Below are 24,392 nucleotides of genomic sequence, written 5' to 3'. Positions count from 1 at the left end.
AGACTATTTCCCCCTCTCATTACCGTAGGCTCAAGGGCCCCTCTAAAAGGATCTAACAGTAAGAGGGGATGTGGGGGGCATGAATATCCACACAGATATTAGTGGGCAAACAATAGCAGCCCTTTAAAAAGCCCAGCACAAAAACAAGCAAATTGCACCGTTTGCTACATATCTTGCAGCACTGTGATCTCTGGAGTCTTCTCTTCAGATAAAAAAAGTATAGGACTGCTCATCGTGTTATTTGATCTCGCTATTAAGGCTCAGACACATTCTAGTTCAATAGGGAGCCCTGGAAACAGCTTTAAGGGACAGAGGAAAGATCTCATTTCTTCAGCTAATCAACAGCCTCCGTTTTAAATCCGCAGCTCTGCAGTATTGACACAATAGAAATGTGGGATCAGCTAAACTGGCGCCTATTAAAAGGAAAAAAACCTGAATTTAAAAGCCAACCTGCCTCCTGCTGAGAGCATCAAAGGCAATACCAAACAGATGCTTCTTATTACAGTTTGCAGCTTCTAACATTCTTCAGCTGGGGATGGAGAAAGGGGAAAAGCAACCTCCACTCTTCTCCTACAGTGCTCCTGAATCTCAACTTTCACTTAAAAACACCATTTCCAGCCCTCAAGGTTGTGATGAAAATATGAAAGTGGAAGTGACATCTGCCTGAGTCTGCAGACAGCCTGGAACAAACAACAAATGTGAATTGCTCCACACTTCTCAGTGAGATATTGACGGGGGACAGGAGGAAGGGGGGGGATTTTAGTGTAAAAGTTAACCTTTTCACTGCTGATAATTTCAGCAGGAACATCCCTAAAGTAGTCAATCTTGAACTGCCTCCTACGCCTTCCCAGCACCAAGTCCACGGCTGACAAAACTACAGCCTTCCATGGTGCACTTATGTATTGTTGCTACTAAAATCCACACAATACTGTAAAAGGTAAACATGGAGACATTGTAAGCTAAGTTTACTATTCAAATAAACACTGCGGCTATTGTATTGATTGCCTTATTCACCTTTCATATTTAATCATTAAAACTTCCATTTTTTTTATTTGAAAAGAGGAACTGCTGCAAGGTTTCTAGGCTGCTGCCACAGAATCCAGAGACCTTGCTGCAGAATTTGGGTCCAGTTTGCCATGGAATACATGGATAGTTCTTTAAAAAAAAAAAAAAAAAAACAATACCATTCTAGAGTTCCAGAAGCTTAAGGGCATTAAGCCCTGCACATTTGGGGTGATTGATTAAGCTTGTTACAAGAGTTTAAGCAGGTGCTACTATCTTTAAGACATTCAGTTCAGTTAAAAAAAGTCTGAAAGTTTGAGGAACTCTCAGATGACCTTCTGGAGCAAAACACTCACTTGGCCCAAACCAAGTTTCTACTACAACCACCGAAAACCAAGGAAAACTTTGGAAGGAGAAAAAGGAGGAAAACATGTTTGTTCAAGCAACCCCAGCTCCCTCAGACCGCTTCCCAGCAAGAGGCAAAGTGCTTTGCCAGTCTCTTACACTCTGGAATGATCGAGCTCTGAGGACGTGAAGCGACTGCTGCTGGCACTGCTGGGAAAACAAAGATCACAACAGCATGTTTGAAGCCAATTCAAACCCCACATTTACACCCCCTCTGCACTCAGGAGAACTGACACCCAGCTGAATACCATCCACATGCGCCTCGGGGAAAACCCCCTCCCATCAGCTGCCTAGCACAGCAAACCCCCTCTAACTCCCAGTGCTTGTTTCTAGGAGGGTGATTTTGGGCTCCCTTGGTACAAGCTGAATCCCTACTCCCACGCTGGACCACTTGCAAACCTGCTCTGCCACAGCAGGTTCTCCCTCAGGGATGGACAATGATGAAAGGGCAGGAAGGCTTTCCCCTTAGAAAGACCACCCGTTTTTCTCTCCTCTATGCTTCTTCCAGAGGGCCGCTGATGCCAACAGGGCAGCATTCTGGCCCTCCAGAAGGAGCATCCTTAGATTTATCTATGCAATAATGAAGGACTCTCCCCAATCCATTCACTTTCCCCCAGTGTCCGCAGAGCTTCCTTAGAAACTCACTTCTTTCCAGTGTGAGCATGGGACGGTGCTCAGATGCTACAGTGAGGAAGTACAATAGGAAAAAAAAACAGACAGACCGGGGGGGGGGGGGGGGGGAGGGAAGAGGAGAGGAGTAGGGGTTGCCAACTCAGGAAAACAACCTTTCCAGGGGGTGCATACAGGGTTTTACCTCCCTGGATTATAGGTTGGGAAAGACCAAGGTCAAAGGTCTTTACCCTTGACCTCTGCACTACTATAAGTGTTCTTGGTATTTGCTAAACTGCCTGGAAAGGCCACATGCTCATCTGAGTAATTAGGTGGGCTAGATGAATTCCACAGACTTGCACAGTTGAATGTCAACTGTCCACAGGGGACAGTAATATACAAACACTGGAGCATAACAGTTATTATTGTTATAACCATGGCCTCCTGCCCCTCACTGGAGGTCAACGTTCTTCTGCAGCTGGGTTCACAGCCTCAAGCAACTCCGAGCTCAGTTTAGCTGGTAGTCAGGCAGTTAGACAGCACTATCTAGCATCAGCAACAGTGGAAACTGAACATGTTTGGAGTGGAGATAAAAATCAACCCCTTTTACGTCCTTACAGTTACAAACAGTTCTGCAGTAGAAGAGAGCAACTAACAATTGTTAATCCTTTAAAAACCATCTACAACACTTGTTAACTTTCACTCAACAGAAGCTGCCTACCATTTGTAATTTTCATTAATAGTAGGTCTTCACATACAGTCCCATGGTGATACATTACCTTTTGTAACCTCACAGGAGTTGAGACCCACCAATTGTGAAACACTGGATTAATCCACAAGTCACTGTCATTAGGCACTGAAAAATGTATTACAGTCTAAAGAAACCATCTCTCTTCCCCACTCCCCACATGCTCTCACTCTTTGTCACAACCTTAATCACCAGGAAATCACATGGGCTTATCACCAGTAATTTTTTTTCTTTTTCACAGCAGTTGTAAGGGGGTTGCAAAATTTTTTTATTTCGAATAAGGCGTTGCCAAGTTGAAAAGGTTGAGCAACACTAGATGAAACCATCCCAAAACAAAATGAATCAATATAAGAGCACCCATTTCCTAGAATCACAGAAATGGAGGGCTGAAAGGGACCTCAAGAGGTCATCTAGTCCGTTTCCTGTCCTCTGCTGCATGGACAGAGCGTGCCGATTCTCAAACGTATGCCAAAGCACCAGGACAAGGAATAAAATGGAGATATTTTGGAACAAATATGCAGCAATGCAAGAGAGTTCTGAGGCTGTTTGTTCCCACCAGTGAATTATTAAATACAACAATGTTTAAACATAGTGCTTCTACTCTGACTGAATTGGTTCTAGTTTGAACTCTCAGACCCCTGGCTATTTTTGGCTTAACCCACCATGTTCTAAGTACTGTTAGACACTGCTCCTCCATGGGTAATTTTACATCTACAGGAGCCATCATAACAGTATTCCATCAACTTACTTCAGAACAGAATGCCATTTTAAAAAGGTTAAAAAAGAAAAAAAAATTAGGAAAAATGTGCTCATAGCAGCATAGTAAAATCTAAGCTAAATAGCTAGCGGATGACATGCTTAATGCTGAAGATACTGCTTGCTGCTCCCGCGGTACACAATGGGTGCTACATTCTGACAGTGCACTTCCTCAAGAAGAGCCCTCACCTCACAGCATCGGGGGTAAAGGCATCATCTTTCAGCGTGAACAGCAACATAAGCTGAGCACAAAATATTGTTTGGCTAGGATATGGTCCTAGATATGACCATTCATGCTGGGTGTCCTCAGAGAGCCGCCACTAAGGTGGCCTGAGGGAAAGAAGCCCTCTTTGAGTGGGCACAGATCACTAGTCTTCCATGAAAACACTAGTGTCAAGTCAGGGACAATGCAGGCCTTCGGGGATTCTCCTCTCTTCCTTGAAGGCTACATATGAAAGAGGGCATCCCTTGGTGGCACTATTCCACAGCCCAGCACAGCTAGCTCCTAAGTACTTTGTTTGCTTTCTCCTACCTTGAGAGACACGAAGCTGCAGAGCCCATTTTAACACTAGGTCTGATACTCCCCTACAGAGCTAACACCTCCCTCCAGAGCCAGCCAGTCCATTTATTCAGAGTCCCTGGAGAGAGGCAAACAGAGAGGTGCGTTAACAAATCACTAGCTCTTTTATCATCATCTCAACCAGGAGACAGTCTCTCACAAGTCAGGCTGTCAGCACGGATTCATTTGCATGCAGGAGGCAGGGAAAGGAAACTTCATTCAAAGAGCACCAAAGCACGCAGGGACATGCTAATTTGACACTGACCTCTGCCACCAAGGCTCATCGGCAGCTATTATAGTTTTTTCTGGTGCAGCCTAAGTAAAACGTGACCTATGGTTAAAGAGCCCTCAGACTTGTCATCTACACAGAGTTTTATGCTCATCCCCCACATGCTGCAGCAGTGATTTCCAAGGGTACCTCAAGGTTATCCCTACAGAAACAACATACGCCTGTGATCTGGATAGCCACGAAGTGGGCTGTAGTCCACGAAAGCTTATGCTCTAATAAATTTGTTAGTCTCTAAGGTGCCACAAGTACTCCTGTTCTTCTTTCTGCGGATACAGACTAACACGGCTGCTACTCTGACAGCTGTTTCAGTGGCTGAGATCTATTGGAGCCGAGGCTGTGTTATCCAAAATGGTTTTCAACGCATCCCCACCCCCAAGAAAATGGACAGTCAAAATACATTGCTGCTTTTGGCAATAATCAGCCCTGCTGTTCTGCAACTCCACCTCTTACAATCACAACCAAAACATAAAATCTTCTTCCCTGCAGGATATAGGCCTTACAAAATTGCTCTGTTTAGAGTAAATATACATTTCCTTTAGCCAAAAGAGGGCAGCCTGCTGGAAGGGGACTGTAGCGGGGTGGTTACCCGCTCCTGGCCTGAAAGGGGTTAAAAGCTATCCCTTGGAGAGGACTGGGCCTAGGAGCCTTAGGCTGGGCTGATTGGGAGGCTGCCTCAGCTGTGGCCATGCCCCAAACAGACTCAGCTGGCCCTATAAAGGCAGGGAAGCCGGGGCAGACAGAGTCTCTCTCTGCATTCAGAGAGAGAGAGAGAGAGAGAGAGAGAGAAGGGCCTGGATGCAGGGAGCTTAACTAAGTGCCTAGAGTGGAGCAGGGCTAGGGAAAGGCCAAGGGAGCCGGGGAGCTCCAGCCTAGGAAAGCCCCAGGGCTGCCGGCCTGGTAAGGCCTATTAGGTACTGGGTTGCAGGTGGCAGCAGGTCTGAACCCCTTTACCTGTGATGAGTGGCTGATATTGCAGTCTGCCCTAGTGAATGGGGGCTAGATGGAGACTGGGCAGTAGCCAAGACTGAGGTGAAATGGGGATAGTGGGTGGAGGTTCCCCTGGGAGGGGGAGACCCAGAACAGTGGGGGTACTGCCAGGGGGCAGCACCCAGAGAAAGGGGCACCGCGGTCCTGGGAGGGACATGGGGCCAGTGGCAAGGGAGATCACCGGCCTGCAGAGGGTGCTCCAAGGCTAGGAGAACTAATTCCCGAGGACAACCAGCAGGAGACGCCGCAGGGGTGAGTCTGCGCCTCCTTACACGGACATTTTGTGTATACTAACTAGAAAGGCTTTAAGCATTCCTATCAGCTGACATGGCAGCTCCGTTTCTTCTCTAAAATTTCTAGAAGGCACTCTCCTCCCTCTCCAACCCTGCCCCAGCCTTTTCCAGGGAGACTACTACTAGGAAGTCAATACCAACAGGGACTGTTCAGGGTACTGACCCAGGTGTGCTTTGCAAGAGGTCCTTAAGTTAATTCTGGGCCATGGAAAGATTGCTTCTACAGGGATAGTTCAGGGCACTAACAAGACAGAACAATTGGGGATTTTAGCTTTAAAATGTTTAATTAATTTCAGCATTTGTAAAGCCAGGCAAAGCATGCTGCAAACAGGGAAGGATGGCATCAGACATTACACAGGCAGCTATTTCCATCCAGCTCTACCAAGATACTGCAATCGTGGAGTATCCCTATCATTCCAGTCCTAGGCATCCTGAATAGGGATTGCACATCATCCCAATCAATGGACAGTTCGGCTTGAGTGCATCATCCACCAAGTACTAGGATGAGATCCAGTCAGTCCTTTTACTTAATCAGGATTTAAAACCTCTGCCTCTCCATGTCAGATGGATTTCATTTAAATCCTTTATGCTGTCCAGAAGTACTCTAAAAGTTCCTCCTGACCCAGATGTCATTGGACACTGCCTGTAGTGCCCCAGATGTATTAATCACATTTACATAGCAGTTTACACTATATAAGTGTTTAGCTCCATCACCACCCCTACAGGGAATTGCCCCAATTTTAAAAGCAGACTAAGCCATTTGTCCAAAGCTAAACTGCAAGATAGTCCCATGGTCATTCCTTATTCCTCTGGACCTGTGCATCAGTTCCTGAAACTAAACAGGATGGAGACCTCATTGGACAGAACACTGTGGGTGTGGCACTTATGATTTGGGGAGGGGGCACCTGGTTGCTTAGAAAAATACCTGTTTTTTAAAGCTCAGTGGCAGACCCCAACATCACCACTTTCAACAGTAAGTGGACTCCTTAAAAAAACAAAAAAGAAAAGCAAAAAAACCCCCACACCACACCCCCCTCAACTCATTTTGGCATCATGTACTAGGTAATAGCAAAGAAGAGCCATGTAAGCAGATCAGCCTTTGTGAAAGCTTTTTCCTCCCTACCACCAGCGACTAGATGGGTTTAAAGGTGAATTGTGAAGGTTTTGCTAAAGTAGGTCTGTAAGATCCCAAAGGAGAGCACTGGCTGTGTAACAGGAACCTCCCTAAGGTACCCACACTATAGGCTTCTTCCTCAAGTCTCTTTAGTACCTAGTGCTTCCTTAGCTTATTTGCCTCTTTGCGGATAGCATCTGATACCACCTCGTGCACCCTCAAGGATCTGAAGAGCCTTGGGGATCTCAGTGGAAAAAATAAATCCTGTGATTAACTTCCTCTACTTCTAACCCTCCTTTAGGTTCCCCCTGCCCTTTCCTGGTCAGTATCGCATCATCACCCCAGAAGCTTGACAGGTCACAGTGAAGTTAGGACAAGGCCACTGGCTTATCAGCCCATGTACACTGGCTGATTGCACAGGGGTTAAAAAATGGCAGCACAGTCACCTTTATCCTGACTATTATTAGACGCTAAAGTTTAGTAACAAACATGCAGAAATAAATCACCCATACTGCCTCTGCCATATGTACAGTGTTCGTGAATTACAGTGACACCCTCCAGCACTAGCAACGTTAAGGATCTGTTGGGATTTCCATTATAAATCCTTATTATCAGGGGTTCATAAACTTCCATGTATAAATTTGCCACTAGCTGAAACAGACAAGATTCCAGCCCTGGCAGCATCCTTTATTCTTGAAAGCCACATGCAAAGTTTAGTTTAAAAGGGCTTTTTCATTTTAAATGGACATAGCTGCAAAATAAGTAAGTGACGGGTTAGAATTTCATTATTTTTAAACTCCTGCAACTGACAGACAGAGTGGTGTATTTTTAAAATGAAGTCTCTCTACTGCACACAAGCACTCAAATCCTGATCCTTACTAATTTCATTCTGAGGTTTATATTTCAGACAGCAATGGAACATCAGTAAAGTACGCATGATTGGACAATTGGTTATTTTCAATTGTATGGATTTTCTGGCAGCGATTATCAAGCCAGCATTATTTTGAGGTTGACAGGAAGGAAGAGAAACAAGACCACTGAAGCAAGCTTTAGGAACACGGATGCCTTTTTTGCTTCCAGGTGAAGTGTACTCAGCTGAGCAGAGAATGCAGCAAGACTGGTATGTTTGACCTAGCACAGCACGAGGCGGATACTCGCTGTATAGCAAGTCATTCATCAGGTTGCTGCGAACTGAGTTGCAATAGCTATCTGGGGGGGTTACTATTATACAAGGATGCTGAATACAGGAACCTTGTGACTGTAGGACCAGACAACAGCCATGAAATGTTTGACTTTTTTAAAATGTTAAATTAGAAACATTACCTCATCACTCAGGCAACTTCTCTTTGTCATCTAACAAACCCTAAAAGCCAGGAATCAGTGACAGGAAATTCTGCCACCCTTGGTTGACATCCTGATACTTTTTTACAGGCTTCAAGGCCAGGGTGATCCTCCAATGTGAGGTAAAGAAGGATGGCAGTGACTGCTATGACTACTCAGGCTTTTGTTGATTTCAAGAGGGAACCTTAACTTTGCAATTGAACATGGACCACAGTAATATCCCTGGTGTAACTATCAGAGTAGGGAGATTGAACCAATCAGCGACCCTCAGGACATCACAGCAGGGAGGGGAAAAAGTTATTTTATTGGTGAACAAGAAAAAGCAAAGATGTGAGCAGTGGACAAGTTCTCCATATAGAGCACAGATCTAGCTCTGACATCCATACATGAAAGAAAAAACCCCCACAAATTCATTGCAAAAGTGACAAAATGACATTTAGCCTGAAAAACAGATGTCCTCAAGTCAGGAAATGAGATTTTAGTTATGACACTTAAGTACAACAGTGAACGGTTAGTTACAAATACTTAAGCTAGATTTGTACAAAGGCTTGAATTCTCTAACTGCAGATTGCTATACGCGCACGTGCACAAAATGAATATGTTACAGCCATAACATACGGTAATCAAAAATATTCCAACAGGCAAGCTAGCCAAGTTGCTGTGGCTTATGAGTTTCCTGATTTCAGTACGTTTACAATACTCATCCTTAATGATCCCTTAATATGGAACCCCCCTGACAACTAAACAAAGAAACCATGGGAAATCTGGTTTACATATTCACATGTATTTGTTCCACCTCTCCCAAGCACTTGGTGTATTATAATATTCTTTTAAACATACAGTTTAATAAAGCATATCTAGTCAGGGTGCCACACCGATGGCTGTAACCAGCACTAGCTGCAGTTTCCAAGTTCTTTGCAGCCCCACTGCAGTAATCTAACCTCAAAGGGACAATGGCATGGATAACCATAATAAGGTCCAAATACAAAAGAAAGGGCTGTCCAAGAGCCAATAGGAAGCACACTTGATAAACATCATTCCCAGGGTATGTAGAAACAGCTGGCAATTCAAAAAAGCCTCTGTGCTGATATGCTCCATTCATCAGGGTGCAGATAGAATTTTTGATGTTAGGGTTAGCATTAGAGTTTAGTTTGTCTCATTCAACTCCCTGACAGTTCACCCCGTTAAATTGGGCACAGATGGACTAAGCTGCTTCCACCAGAAAAAAAAAAATCAAAATATAGAGCTGGGCATCCATGATAGCAGAGACCATAATACATATTTCTTCACTGAACAGGAAGGGTGGCAAGACAGAATTTGGCTCAACCTTGCTTGAGCATGCCCTTGGAATCTCTAGACTTAGACGGAAAGGAATGAAGCCACTCAAGAGTGACTGTCAACAGCTGCTGACACATCCCCACAAGGTCAATGGTATCAAAGCAAGTTGATAGAAAATCAGCTGTCAATCCTGATCTAGCTCCACTAGAAGGAAGTAGCACCATACATACAGTCTCTGTACTGTATATTTAGTCCTTAAAACAAACCTGAGGGGGATCAAGAGACCTAAGCCTCCCGCTTTTCATTTTTCACCTTCTCAATAATCCAAAACTGAGATCGGAGCTGGGACAATAATTCCATCTCTGAGGCTAGGTGACTACATAAACCACTTGGGGCTTTTATCTCTGTTAATGATGCTTGGCTTCTGTCATCAGCAGAACCATTCCATAAAATTACAGCCCCATAAATCAGTTCTGTTTATTCTACGTATACATAATATAGTAGACTCCACTATTATGGACTTCTTGACAGGATTAATATCGAAGGCCTGAAAATTTAATGCTGTTCTTATTAATCCAAAGAGAAGTTATGAAAACAAGTCAGTTGCCCAAGAGCAAATTAAGTATATAACAACAAACTTAATAGTTAGCACGTTATGTCCTTCTCTAGCCATATACATATTCCAAACACGGCTACACATGGACTCAGTAGATTTGTCAATTACTTATTTCAGCACATTCTCCAACTGTTCATTAGTGATATGGAAACACATTCTCTCTTTCTCGTTTAATATAGTCAGAGAAACTCCTTTGCATCAGGGTCAAGGGACTATTGGTTTATATTACCCTACATTTACTTTTCAGTATGAATCACAAGACCGAGCCCAAACATTTTTTTAAAACAGAATTTGTAACACTTTAAATTTCAAAATCATTATGGTGGATTCACAATTTCAGACCGAACTGTGCACATTTGCTCACAAGACCACCATCCCCTCTATATTTATGCAGATGGGGTCAAACCTAGCAAAAACAGTAAAATTCAATATTAAACACAAACAACTGCAAGAGGAAAACAAAAACAACTTAACTTCAGTTTAGAAGTTCCTTGCCAGTCATTTTACACTGTATACACTGAAAGATCTCAAAGCACTTTATAATCTGTGCTCCTGTATTTTCATAACACCTTTCAGCCAAATGCACTGACTTAAGATACATACCATTAATTACAAGCTTCTCAGCAAAAAGATCATATCCATTTATGCATTTGTACAGCATCTAAAATAATGCATCTTTGGAGCCTTCGGACCCTACAGTAACATTATACTATACAGGGATCACTTCACGAGTTACTGAAATGCAGCCATCTCTGGGGTACAATGTAGCAGCTATTTAACAGCACATAGCAACACTACAGAACTGTTTAAGACAAGAAGTAAACAATTAAAGCTGCAAGAGAAAATTAAGGTAGGCAGAAGGCAATTAGAGTGAGAATTTGGCAAGGGCATTAGCATTGAACATCCCTGTTTTTGGAAAAAGGGCCATGGGATCAAAAATGATCAAATTGGTCACATTTTTAAAAATATTCGTTACACAGCATGCATAATCTACATTAACTGCATTAAAAGCTTCAATTCCAGAAAGTTGAGGTAACATGCTACTTAGCAGTTCAAGAAAAACTGATACCGCAACTCAAGCAGCTATCCAATGAACTGAAATGGTTAGATTATTCCAGTATATTGGAAACAAACTAATTTAGCTACATACCCAGCCTAGCACCTGAGATTGGTGACCTACAAATCTGAGAGAGAAAGAACAGAAGTCATTGTGCATTTAGATCTGTATTTAGGGCATAAACATAAAACTCTGTGCAACTGAGTAAAAATTCCTCCACATACAGTAGCTGATATTTAACCTGTAACATTGCTATGCTGGTATAGTGATACAATTCAAATAATAAACTGTTTGCTTATTCCCATGTATAAACCCTGCTGTAAGATCAAGTATTTGCATTACTTGAGAAATGTGCTTCTCAGATCAAAACACCAGGAGACTAAAAAAAGTGAGACTTCCATGCATTTGACAGAAGGCTGGAGGAAGCAGGTGCTTGGGGCAGCCAATGGAAAGGGGCAGCACATCCGGGTCTTCGGTGGCAAGTCCCTCAGTCGTTCTCTTCCTTTTTGAGCCGCCGCTGAATTGCCGCAGAAGAATGAAGCAGCTCAATCGCACTGCTGCCTAAGTGCCGCCAATTGGCTTTATTTTATTTTATTTTTTCCCCACTTCGCCGTTTGGGGCAGCAAAAAAGTTGGAGCCGGCCCTGGGCTGGAGCGTTTCCTTTCAGCATGATTTGTCCACCTGTGCTCCACAGCCTACAATAATCTCAAATTGGTTTCTGAGTAAAAAAGTCAAGATGTCCGTTTTGACCTATACAATTCTTTATGGTTTAAATCAGTTGCACTGTAGTCTCTCTCCTCACACTTGGACAGCTGAAACCAGCCAGGGAACTTGAACAGGCCTAGAGCTGTAAGTATGGAGGACTGTGCACTGTTCCCTCAAACCTGGAACTTGCACTTCCCTTTATTCAACAGAACACTAGTTTGCAGTGTGCTCAGGAGGTCTGCAAACACATGTATTTATCCAGGCTTTGCCAAAAGCCGGAGTTAGGCTGGAAGCAGTTTTAGTATTGTTGATATAGACAGTTTATTATGGTTTGTGATTTTACCAGGCATGCTGTCTATATACAATGAATAAATATTTTCCATGGCATCCATTTGCTAAATACAGACACCTTTAGCTGAGAGGAAGGATGATCTTTCAAGGTCTCCGGATGGAAGGCCTCATCATTGGAGGTGAGGGGAGATTTGAGTTAGAGAGTAGGGTAAAAACTTGTGCTCTAAATCAGGGGAAATGAAAAGAGCAAACCTATCAGACTCCAGCAATTCTCTCCAGATTACTTTATTAAGTCTAGTTTAAGAGACCATCAAGGACATGCAAAGCGTGGTGTAGACATGCTTGTTTAGAAAGTAGTAGGAATCAGATAAAAATATTGGCCACATTGACATAGAACAATAAAATATTTCAGCATTTAAAATGGCTAAGGAGAGGAACATTGGAATTAATCCTCAGAAATTAAAGTCAGCACAAAACAAATGACAGAGGCCAGAAAACGTGCAAAGAATATTTTAGTTTGCAAACAAAACAGACCCTGCTGAAGTAAAAGCTGCTGAGAAGTGACAAAGGAGATTTTCTTGTTCTCCAAAAAAGGATGAAGTTTACTAAGGCTGGGTCACCAAAAAGGTGGGACCAGACAAGAGAAGACTACAGAAAGGGGACAGGGGGAAAAGGATACATCAGGAAGGAACGCACACACACTGGCCCTTGGCACTTCATTGTTAGAAAGTTAAGAACTGCAGAAATAAAATATGGAATTCAGTGACAGACGTGACCTTAAAGCCGTCAGTCTCCCAGTGTCAATAAAAATTTATATATATACACACACACACACACACACACACTGCGGTGTACTGTTTTCTCACAATCAGATTTCAATTTGAATTGTAAGTATTTTAACAGTGACCTACACACACAAAGCGTAAGGGAGCTGTTACCCAGCAAATAAGTCATATTGGCTTGTCAGAATAGGTACCATGTTAAACTCATAAATTACATTTCACTAAGCCCAAAGTAACTATTCTGGCCCTCTCTCATTTTGCACTTTTTGGTGATATTTGTATGAAATGGTGGCTTTTGCACCAAACAAAATAAAAGTTTTGTATTTCAATGCAATTGTTTTTAATTATTATCAAAACAAAAATCTCAATTTTCAAAATTAAATTTTTAAAAATACATTACTACAGTACAATTACATGATTTTTGCCAGCAGTGCAAAACTAAACCTAAAACCCTCAAAAACCAAAGGTTATGGTCTTAGAGAGGAAGACTTGCCCAGTGGTTAGAGCACTAGCCCAGGAATTGGGAGACCGAGGTACAATTCCCTTCTCTTCCACAGAATTTCTGGTGACCTTGAGTAAGTCACAGTCCCTCCGTGCCTCAGTTTCCCATCTAGAAAATGGGAATAATAGCACTTCCCTTCCTCATAGGGGTGTTGCAAAGACACACACGTGAAAGATTGCAAAGCACTTTGAGATGTACTGATAAAAAGGGCTACATAAGTAGTAGGTATTTTTAATTCACTAAGGCCCTCATTCAGCTAGTTATGTACGCACATGAGCAGTTAATGGGGCTCGCGTGCTTAAAATTACCTCCGCGATTGGTACCAGCTGTATTGGGACCTAAGAGAGCTGAGATCTTACATGGTGAAAGGACACTACACATGTGCAACAGTTTACTCTCAATGTTGATACTAATGAACCATCAACCATCAAAAAAGATGAGCCAATTCAACAGCATCTCTACAATTCCTGGAAGTGGAGAATTGAGAAAAGCAATTGACTTGATAGTAGAACATTATGCCCCACTCCCATTATTTATATGAAAGAGGGGCAGGGCAGTGTTGTCCAGTGCCATCATTAGACATGAAGTATTAATTCATCAGCTAAATAATTCACACTCTGGGGAACACATGTATCCAAGTGGTTTCTAACTGATAAATCTCTGTGGGATTGTGCATTTCCTTTGTCTAACAAATCTAAAACATGCATGTTTTATTTACAGTTCTCTTTAATCCTCCTTCAGAAGAAACGCTCTTGTCGAAAGGGCTAAAACTAGAACATAAAGCAGGCACATCACTTTATAGAGCTGGTGCAGGGACTTAGCATGGACCACAGAACTGCATCAGAAATTCAGCATAGGAGCTGCTCATTTGATGCTCGACAACTGTAAATATGGTGGATTAAGAAATATCGGGAGCAGGGTCCGAAGCTAATTCTCAATGGCCTGGCCAGTTCCTTGCTACTGCATGTATGGTAGTGGCCACGTTTTTCTCATTGACAGATATAGCCCTAGAAAACCAACTAGTTCACGACACAAATATAGCAGTGCATTATTATGACACCACAAGAGTGTAAAAGCTGGAACTCTTTATGTTAAGAGACAGGATGAAGGAGTAAAAAGGTCAATTCATACACTAATCAGGGAAACCCTGGGCACTGGCTACCATAAATATCCAACCAACCCTCACTCTACCAAGAACACAGGTCCCTTAAATAATAAAGGCAGCTATTTAGGCATCAATAATTCTGAGCAATGAACTGCCTCTGTGGAGTCAACCAGACAAGAGAATTGATTGTATGAGAAGCCAGTTTTGCCAGGAACTTGTGCTCCTTAAACAAGGGGAAGATATGGTAGATCTCACTGTCAGGAAGTGTTATTGACCCTTCACGTAACACACGACACAGGGGTCCACCTAATGAAATTAACAGGCAGAACATTTAAAACAAACGTAAGGGAGTACTTCACACAACACAGTCAACCTGTGGAACTCATTGCTAGGGAATGTTGTGAAGGCCACAAGTACAACTGGTTTCAAAAAAGAATTAGGTAAGTTCATGGAGGATAGGTCCAACAATGCTATTAGCGAAGATGGTCAGGGACACAAGACTATGCTCTGGGTGTCCTTAAGCCTCTGACTGCCAGAAGCTGGGACTGGATGATGGGATGGATCACTTGCTAATTGCCCTGTTCTAGTCACGCCCTCTGAAGCATCTGGCATCAGCCACTGATGAAAGACAGGATACTGGTCTAGATGGACCATTGGTCCAACCCAGTATGGCCATTCTTATGTTAGCACTTGGGTAGCCCAATTCCACTCAGAACTGATGCCTTAAATGTTATGCATATAACAGGAACTACATTTACAGCACTTTAGCTATTAAGTGATATTGACCCAGAAACCACTTAATGACCCTGAGCTCAATACAAAATTCTAGCTGAGAGTGCACGTGTGGGCAATTTTCCGCCTGTCTAGGCAAGTCGATCAACTGTCCCACGTCATGAACGAGTAGTCGCTGAGCCCCAAGATTGCAGCGGAAGTGCTGTGTTTTATTTTAGGCAGATGCTTTAGAATGTGCAGCTTAGTCATTGTACAGGAGCCCAGGCTGCCTCATATTGAGCCGAATCAGCACAGCTGGATATTCTCTGCTCCCAGAACAGGGAGCGATCTGATGAAATCATCCCAAGTTACATCACTGCAGCTCATGTAACACTGGTGGAAGTGCTGAGTGCAAAGAGGGAGCTGAAGAGATGAAAATTCATGCTTTGACGTACTGGAACGTAAGATACCTATTATAGAAAGCACAGGACTCAAATCCCTGGGCCAGTGCAGGCCTGTTCCCTACATTGCTTCCAACATTTAAAATGAGACTAGGCAAAACATAGGCAATGGGGATTCTACCCATTTCTCTTGGAGACCATCCCATAAGATCTCACTGTCAGGACTGTTATCCTGATAGTCCACCTAGGGTCTTTCATTTAATTTCATCCCACTGTTTCTAGTTAAACTCTCTACATAATTATCCTTCTTTATAAACCCTTCAAATGCTTGTATATTAAATGTTTATAGGCTCATAGAACCAAGAGTTTAGAAATTAAGAGTATCTATTGCCAAAGGTCATCTATTCCATTTCCCTAGTCAATGCGGGAGTGGTTGGGTTCTCTACAGTATATTTTAGGGAGTTTACTCAAGACCAGCAATGGGGCTTCCACCACTTCCTTTGGGAGGCTAATCCTCAGATTAATAGATCTCACAGTCAGGAAGTTTTTCCCCCATTAGTGTTCTGGAAGTTTAGTTAATTATTGTGGTGAAGTTCCACTTACAATTAGAATCTCTCTTAGTATAAGCAATTAGATGGTTAAGACAGAGGATAAACTGCAATATAGCCTAGATGAGGAACAACAAAATGGTTTCTGGACAGCTGTAGAAACACTAGATCCTGAAAGGAAGACACAGGATTGGGACTCCTGGGCAATTACATTACTATGTTTTCCAAACCATACATTAACTAGTTGCTTTTCTGTTTGTTCAGGATTTCAGCAGGGCATTCATCCTGGGAAGAAGGGAAAGGAATAGTTTTCACCCAACTGCTCATTACATGCTACTAGTCTTCCAAGTGGTTCTATGACTATTGTAACAGCTCAAGGGAGTGGAAATCTTTGCATCACTGCAACTTTACCAAGAAAGTCTGGTATCCTTAGGCCAACAGATCTTTTCAAATTCTGTCCAACTCTTCTCCCAAGATTTTAAAGGGAGAAAAGGAGGCTGGGAGATGAAACTCAACAATGGAGGCAGAAAACAGGCACAGACGCAAGAGATTATTTGTAGTTGGTTTAAGTCAAGAAGGCCACTGTCCAAAACCCCAGGATTTTCTTATAAAGATACTATCTGCCTTGGAAGGACTGGGCCTGGGCATGGCCAGACCTACCAAGTTGTGGGCCCTGGCACAGTTTGCTTTATTAGAACTCTAGAGATGGAATTGTCTTACCAGGTTGTCTAGTAAAAAAAAGACAGTTGATTCAAATGCTTTAAGACTGCTAATTGGTCAGAATCCCCAAGCCAGTCTAGTCACCACAGTTCATACCCAGGTGCTCTGACAAAGGAAACTGTTATAAGCGCCTTGCTGCAAAGGCTGCTACAGAAAGGCATTTTCTGTTTAACTGATGAGGCCATTTCTTTGACAAATGAAACATCCCAATCATTTACAGGGTAGGATCCACATCCATCAACATAGGGTACGTCTTCACTTACCGGAGGGTCCGGCGGCAGGCAATCGATGTTCTGGGATCAATCCCGGAAGTGCTTGCCGTCGACGCTGGTACTCCAGCTCGCCGAGAGGAGTACGCGGCATCGAAGGGGGAGCCTTCCTGCCGCGTCTGGACCCGCGGTAAGTTCGGATTAAGGTACTTCGAATTCAGCTACGTTATTAACGTAGCTGAATTTGCGTACCTTAGTCCGAAGTGGGGGCTTAGTGGGGACCAGGCCTTGGTTATCACCAGCTTCAGTAATGTGACAGTAACCACAGTGCTTTTCTTCTATACATTTCAAATCATTCTACAAAAGAGAACCATCCTTCCCCCATCTGACAGAGGGGGAAAATAAATCAAAGGAGGAAAGTGATCTTTGCCCAAGCTCACACAGAAGGTCCATGGCAGCACTAGGAACAGAACCCAGGCCTTCCTGATTCCTAATCCTATGTCCAATTCACTGGACCACACTGCCTACCCAAAAAGGCTTGGCAGTTCCTGTTTACACAGAAACATCTTGGTAATCAGTAGTAACTGTTACATTTACACAGGAGTCGAACATCATTAAATAATGAGCTCCATCTCCAGTGTCCTGCCAAATTCTGGTTTGCATAGTTACCTTTTCTCTACCTAAATACACTCTACAGTTTGAATTGGATATTCTTTACTTTATCCTAAGCTGTTGTGTACTGTTCCAGGGTGCTGTTAAACACTAGATATGTTTCAACCCAGGTGGCTGTATTTCCAAGGTGGATGAACTGATTTCTGTCCAATTTATAAAGTGTCTTAGGTCTCTTTTGGATAAAAAGCACTACATAAACATAAAACTATTAAATATCGTTTGGCAATCAGTTTGCCTGCATGCGATGGGGGGGGGGGGGGGGCTCTTCCAAGCATATGAACTCAGACAGATGTGCAGAGTGAGATCTGAAACTGTTCTACAGCCGAGAGGGGAGGAAGGGAGACCAGATGCACCTGCTAAAGTGCTCCTGAAGCTGGGCTAGCAGCATCTCTCTGCCTGGCACCAAACAGTCCCCTCCCCTTCCAAAACATGAACATAAGTTTATTCTCTCATATAAAATTCATAGTGTGCTGTGACTGCTGTGTGTTCATCTCACGGCTGCTAAATATTCATGAACCAATTACGAAAAACAAATTTATCACTTTAGCCCTCAGCCAAGTTTTGAAGTATTCAAATATTTATGCTAACGAGAGGCTCTACCTCATGCAGTTCCTCTCTCACCCAAACTTCATTCCCATTCCCATGAGGGATCAAGCCAGATTCGCTCCTCTCTCCCACCCGATGCTGCATTGCTGTTTGCTTTGATGATGCCTACGTCTGGCTTGTAGGGAGTTTATATCAGATGACTACAGCAGAGGGGAGAGCGTGTGTTCATGTTCACATGAAACGGCCAGTGAGTCAGGAGACAGAAAGGAAACAGACACTAAATAGATTCTTTTGCAGCACTGAGCACAAAGTAATATTGTCCTATTATTTAGACCAGGGTTACAGAGTGGGGGAGCTGCTCTCCACAGCAAGTCAGCAACAGGAGAGATCTTTGCCAAGTGAACCACTGTTTCTTATCCCACCCTCTTGCTGAAACGGGCACCACCTTCCCCTTCCAAACAAAGGGGATTCAGCTATCTGGGGAAGGAGCTCACCGACAGCGATGAGCCTGCGAAGGGATCAGACCTTTCAAGGCAAAATTTACCTTCTTTCTTCACCATCTATGGACTTATTTGACACCATCACAGATAGCCCAAAAGCAACATAGGCTTTGCTCTTCTCTCCCCCCCAGCTTTGCTGTCCCATCTGCCTCATGAGTTCACGAAGGTCACTCCTGAAACACTTGACTCCACAATGAGGCATGCCCACTTTTAGTAAAGCCACTGGGTGAGACAGATTTTAACGTCTGTACTGCATAGAGCAACACAGACAGGGACTCTCTTCCCCTCTAGCTATCTGCATAAATATTAACATTAATGAAATAACATGTGTAAATCTGCCATGCACCGATGGGGGATTATCCCACTGCCAATACTCTCATTGCAAACAGTCAGAAGCAGAAGAGCTCCAGGCTCAGTGCAGTTTTACATTAACCAGACGCTCATTCAGAGGCTGTAAGTCACATCCTAATTCAGAAGCAGCTGCATTAACCCATCCAGGGGATGAGTAAACCTTTGAGAGAAAACTGAAGAGTTCTTTAGTCTCATCACTATTGTTCTAATTGTCATCAGACCAGTCTCTCTACTGCTCATTTAAGCTATCACAATACAAAGTTCCTTCTCTTGCAGGTGTGAATTTTGGAGCTGGTGAAAAGGGAAGGGTTAGACATTCCTCACCTGCAGGGATGATACCATACGAAACATTTTAAAATTGCAAATGAGCATAGGCCTTAGCCCAAGCATAATGTGGGGCATGCAATGAGCACATTTCACTGCGCAGCTGCCCCTCCACACCTGCTCCTATAATACGCTGTACTGACTGGTGCCTCTCCGGAACAGAAACTCGGCAGATCCAGCATCAGTGGCCTGACCCCGACCTGAAGTAGTAACTGCCAGCATTTAGCTCTTCTGTAATCCTTTTCCTCAGTAGATCTCAAAGCACCTTCCAAAGGAGGTCAGCATCATTATCCCCATTTTACAGATTGGAAAAAATAAACAGAACAAAGTGACTGGGCCAAAGTCAGCAGGAGAGCCGGGAACAGAGTCCAGATCTCCGGCACCCTGGATCAGTGGTCTATCCACTAAGCCACATTGCCTTATTACAAATGATTCTGAGGCAGGCATGATGTCCCATGAATCCAGAGATTAATAAGGTTTATTACTCAACCCCATTCCAATGCATAATATGAGCACGGCATACACCTGAAAATGCCCAGCACAGCCGTGTCTCTGAAGGAGGTCATGGGGAAACAACCCAGATCAGGATAAAGAGAAGCACTGATGCCTCATGAGGGTTAAAAAGAAAAATCAAAAAAGAGACAAGACAACACTTAAATCCTACAGATGATCAGGGGACAACAGCTGTGGGGAAAAGATAGCATAATGGGCCTCTGAACTTCATTGGGCCCTCTAGATGCAGGGCAATACAAGAGATAAAAATAGCTTTTTCTCAGGATCCAACCCCTCCAACCCAATACATCCCTTAAAAAATATTCAAACATTAAGGTTTTGAAAATAAAGTTTTAAATTAGAGTGGTTTGATTTTAGATTAAGGGTAGGAATCCTTTACATTCACTCCCCCTAGCCTCTTCTCCCCAATTCTCTTCTTGGTCGGAACCATTACCAGCATGTGTCTGTATGACACTCTGGACTTTTCTGTAGGTTAAAGAGTCTCTGTTCCATCCAGTGTTAAATTGCAGAACCAGTTGCCATGTTATCTGCAAGCAAGCAGGGAAATTGATTTTCAAGCTTGCCCACCTAACTATACCAAGCAGGGAAGCTCTAACAGTGATTACACTCTTGCTACCGGTCCAACCACTGTAGCAATGTAAACCCAAAGAGGGCAGAGAGCTGGGCTTTCCCTTATGTAGTTTAGGGCTCCGCTGGAAACAGCCATCTGGGGTAGGGGGGAAGAATTTCAAATGAAGTGTGACAGCAGCACAGCAAAAATAAATAACTGAGTCCCAACAGATCAACCTTCTCCTTAAGAATCAATCCCTTATAGCTTTGGTATCATTGACACAGTTAATCAATAACTGCACAGACACTGTAACCAAGACAGCTGTGGAAGAACGCTCAGTTGGTGTGAATGTCTCTTGGAAGCAAGATGGGGAGTGTGCTTCAACAAAAGGAGGAGGCCCACAGACACTTGCCCAGTTACCTTGGAGGATTTTTGTTTAGCAGTATTTTCTGAGTACATCACTTCTCCCTGGGGTAAGTTTCACCCATCCGTCAGCCATGTAACCGATAAAAGATAATACTTAATTTGGATTGTGCAGAGGTTGAGCCTCAATCAACACACATACAGTCTGAGCAAGGGGTACGTACGGTCACTGACATTTTCACTGGAACACCATGAACATGTCCCATTGGGTATGGGATTCCCTTTCGCCAGCCATTTACAGGCCTGGCACGCCTGCAGCTTTCATGAATCCGATTCTCTCCCGGGGAGGGTTTCCCTTTCAGTACACAACGAGTGGCTGATCTGGGCTCATCTTTTACATAGCTCTGTTGTTCTACCAGTATGGAATCATCTCCAAAGAATGTTTCAATAATGCTGCAGTGCTCAATTTCAGAGGGACACAATCCCAGTTGAATGGTTCACTAAGGCCAACTTCCTAAGCATGAAATAAGGGCCCCTCCCTTTTGCACGCCACTAAAATGACTTCTAACCCGCCTCTGAACTAATCACTTCAAGACATAAGCTAGATCTAATAAACGTGCAAAAGCCTCCCGACCTCCCACTCCATGAACCCAGCACACCCTCCTCACCCACATCCCTTTCTGCACACACCACAGGAAATGGTGACCTAGAAAGGGACCTCCCCCCCCATCCCTTTTGGGCTGGGATACTCCAGAGGGAAGGACCAGTGAAGGGGACACTAACACAACAACTCTCCTTTTGCAAACAAAATCCGTTCCAAAACACACTGATGGACACGCCCAGAGAAGTGAAGCAAAGCCCAGGATATGAACATTTCCAAATGTTTAAGAAGAATGCCTGCTCTGATTACACCTATCTCCCGGCATTTAACCACTGAGAGGCTTGTTGTAATTAAACAGGCAAATAATGAAAGAAACTTGGCTAAAAACAAAGGAAAGTGAATAATGCTTCAAGCCCCACAACTTACTCTCTCCCCGCAACAAACTGAGTACGATGCAACTCATACAGCACACAAGCTCATTCCCAGCATTAAGGCATTAGTAAGCCAAGGTCAGTCTTACCTCATCCCACTCCGAAGCAAAAGACGGAGATTTCTCCAGCCTTTTCTTCCCAGTGCTGCAGTTTGAGAGCGATTCGCTCCGGCTCCCCATGGCATCGTCCTCAGTCGGCGAGCAGGTCAGGAGGTCGGAATCTGATTTGGACAAACTACGGCTGAGTTTGAGCTCTGCTTTGGGCTTGCCTCCCAGGTGGGCTCGGCCCCCAGCACTGCCTCTGTCTCCCTCTTCCTCTGTACCACCAGGGTGCTGCAGTGCTTGGGGAGTCACTGCAGTTTCAGGTTCTGCCTGTTGGATGTTTTTGGGCTGGACCGTTGCGTAGATCGCTTTCTGGTTTTGCTCAGGAGAACTGGTCCGTACTGATCCAGAGACAGGTAAATCAGCATCCTCCAACTGCATAGCAGGTGAGTGGCCTGTGCCCTCTGTGCCTCCTTTGGCCACAGAAGAAATGAGCCTGAAAGGGTCCTCGTTTATCTCACACACCGGGGAAGAGCCATGGAGCAACCCTGAAAACTGCTCCGGGACCTGGATGTCCTGGCTGTCTGCAGAATCTTGGCTCCGGCTACCACTGCTCCTCCTGTGGTCTTCAGGGGGATGGAGACAGAAATAAAGAGATTAAAAAACACGGAAGGAGAAGCAAAACTCCACCTCCCCTGGCGAGAGATGGAGCGATAGAGAACAGTTCAGTATTGTTTGAGCGCTCAACTTGTACCCAAAGTCACGGCATTTATGAAATTCCAAATACTGCCCTGATTTATGCAATCTGGCAGCTCTCCTTGTTGTTTTATTCCCGTTAACAGTAACAATCAGGCCTTGCTATATAAGGCCAGGAGAAGTGCTAACCCTATCCTGCAGAGAGAGAGAGAGAGAGAGAGAGAGAGACACACACACACACACACACACTCCTGGAACATTTGATACATTTCCATAAAGGCCAAAGTGTTATTTAGAGCAGCACCTCCCTATTCTTGGCTCAGACTGCGGGGTGGGAAACTGCTGGGCTGCAATTAACCTGCAAAGTTCCAAAATCACTTCTCAAAAAAGAGCTGATTTCTTCTTTAGTGGCTTCAGAGCTCAACTTCTCCTCCTTACTCAAGGGAGGGGGGAAAGAGGGCTTAAACTGGTAACATCTCACTCCACCAGAAAGTCTCTCCTGTTAACTAACCACTAAACACAAGATGGTCTGATCTATTATTGCAGCAAGCTGTTTGCAGTACTGACTGTCCCAGAAATCTGACACTATTCCTCTGCTACTAACGTACTAACATCCTTAATATCAAATACCAGTGCCCTGGATAAATCATGAATAATTGATTGAACCCAACTGCCAACTGGCACACTGAAGCAGAGCGGCACTCACCTTATTCATATAGCAGACGTGTATTCTAATTGTACAGGATTTTAAAATGCTTGGAGGGAACTGCCACTTTCTCATCAACTGTCAGGGATTATACTCCTGTCAATGACTGCTGGTACAAACACATTGTAACCACTTAAATTTAGTACTGGGGAAACTAAAGTCTTCAACCCAGAAGATAATTACAGCTGGAGATCAATAAAATGCCTTGATAATGTGACTTGTCCAACTCTGAAGTGTAAGGAGAATGTCCAGAGGGGACATGGAAGGTCCATTTCCAAAGCCCATCCAGTCCTTGTCCACTTGTTTGAGACAGCCAGCTCTCCGAGATCACAGCAAGGAGGACCACTCTCAATCAATGGGCCAAATGTGCTACTGAATTTTGTGACTAAAAACCAGTCAATTATGGATTGGAGTGAAATAGGCTCCTTTCACAAGGGCTTCCTTTTTAGCAATAGGGTTGATTTACTCATTTGCAAACATTAGTTCTTGGATTATATAAATACAACATGTCCTTTTCCTGGAAACTAAAAGCAGGCACGGGATTAGCAGTTTACCTGTGGAAGCTACTTTAGACATTGGAGCACAAGTAACATGAGTTTGATTAGAAAGAAGGTGGGTGATGTAATATCTTTTATTTGTTGAACTTCTTTTGGTGGAAGGGACACATTTTTGAGTTTTCCAGAGCTCTTCTTCAGGTCCGGAGAAAGTAACCAGAATGTCTCCACTAAATACAAGCATAAGGGATCTGTCCCACCTTGTATTTAGCTCAGACACTCTGGTTACTTTCTCTAGACCTGAAGAGGAGATCCGTGATGCTCAAAAGCTTGTCCCTTCCACCAACAGAAGATGGTCCAATAGAAAGTATTACCTTACTTACTCTGTGTCTCTAACATCCCAGGACCAACACGGCCACAGCAATGCTGCAAACGTGAGTTTGATTAGTTTTATTTAGTCCCTTATACATTTGTTTGTTCCACAGAAATACAAGAGACAAACTTATAGAACTGGCAGCTTCTGCCTGGGAACAGAACAGCAGCACAAGTTGGAATTGAAGTTAGCCAGTAGGGCAG

At 43.7% G+C, this 24,392-nt stretch overlaps 1 protein-coding gene across 24 annotated transcripts in view; it reads right to left on the bottom strand.

Annotated features, from left to right (window-relative positions):
- Positions 1–24,392, bottom strand: part of ANKS1A (ankyrin repeat and sterile alpha motif domain containing 1A) — a 163,217-nt gene that overhangs the window by 57,590 nt on the left and 81,235 nt on the right. For 13 of the 24 annotated variants that reach the window (XM_065591695.1, XM_065591690.1, XM_065591688.1 and 10 more), the window contains 2 exons: positions 21,969–22,546; positions 1,507–1,557 (listed from right to left, as the gene is read on the bottom strand). In XM_065591695.1, the coding sequence (XP_065447767.1) occupies positions 1,507–1,557; positions 21,969–22,546 (629 nt within the window). The remainder of the gene's footprint in view (positions 1–1,506; positions 1,558–21,968; positions 22,547–24,392) is intronic. The other 11 variants (XM_065591702.1, XM_042858120.2, XM_042858122.2 and 8 more) reach the window with 2 other exon arrangements.

Source organism: Chrysemys picta, chromosome 4 (genome assembly GCF_011386835.1).
Source record: "Chrysemys picta bellii isolate R12L10 chromosome 4, ASM1138683v2, whole genome shotgun sequence".
Taxonomy (NCBI): domain Eukaryota; kingdom Metazoa; phylum Chordata; order Testudines; family Emydidae; genus Chrysemys; species Chrysemys picta.
This window is presented reverse-complemented; position numbering and strand designations above follow the sequence as displayed.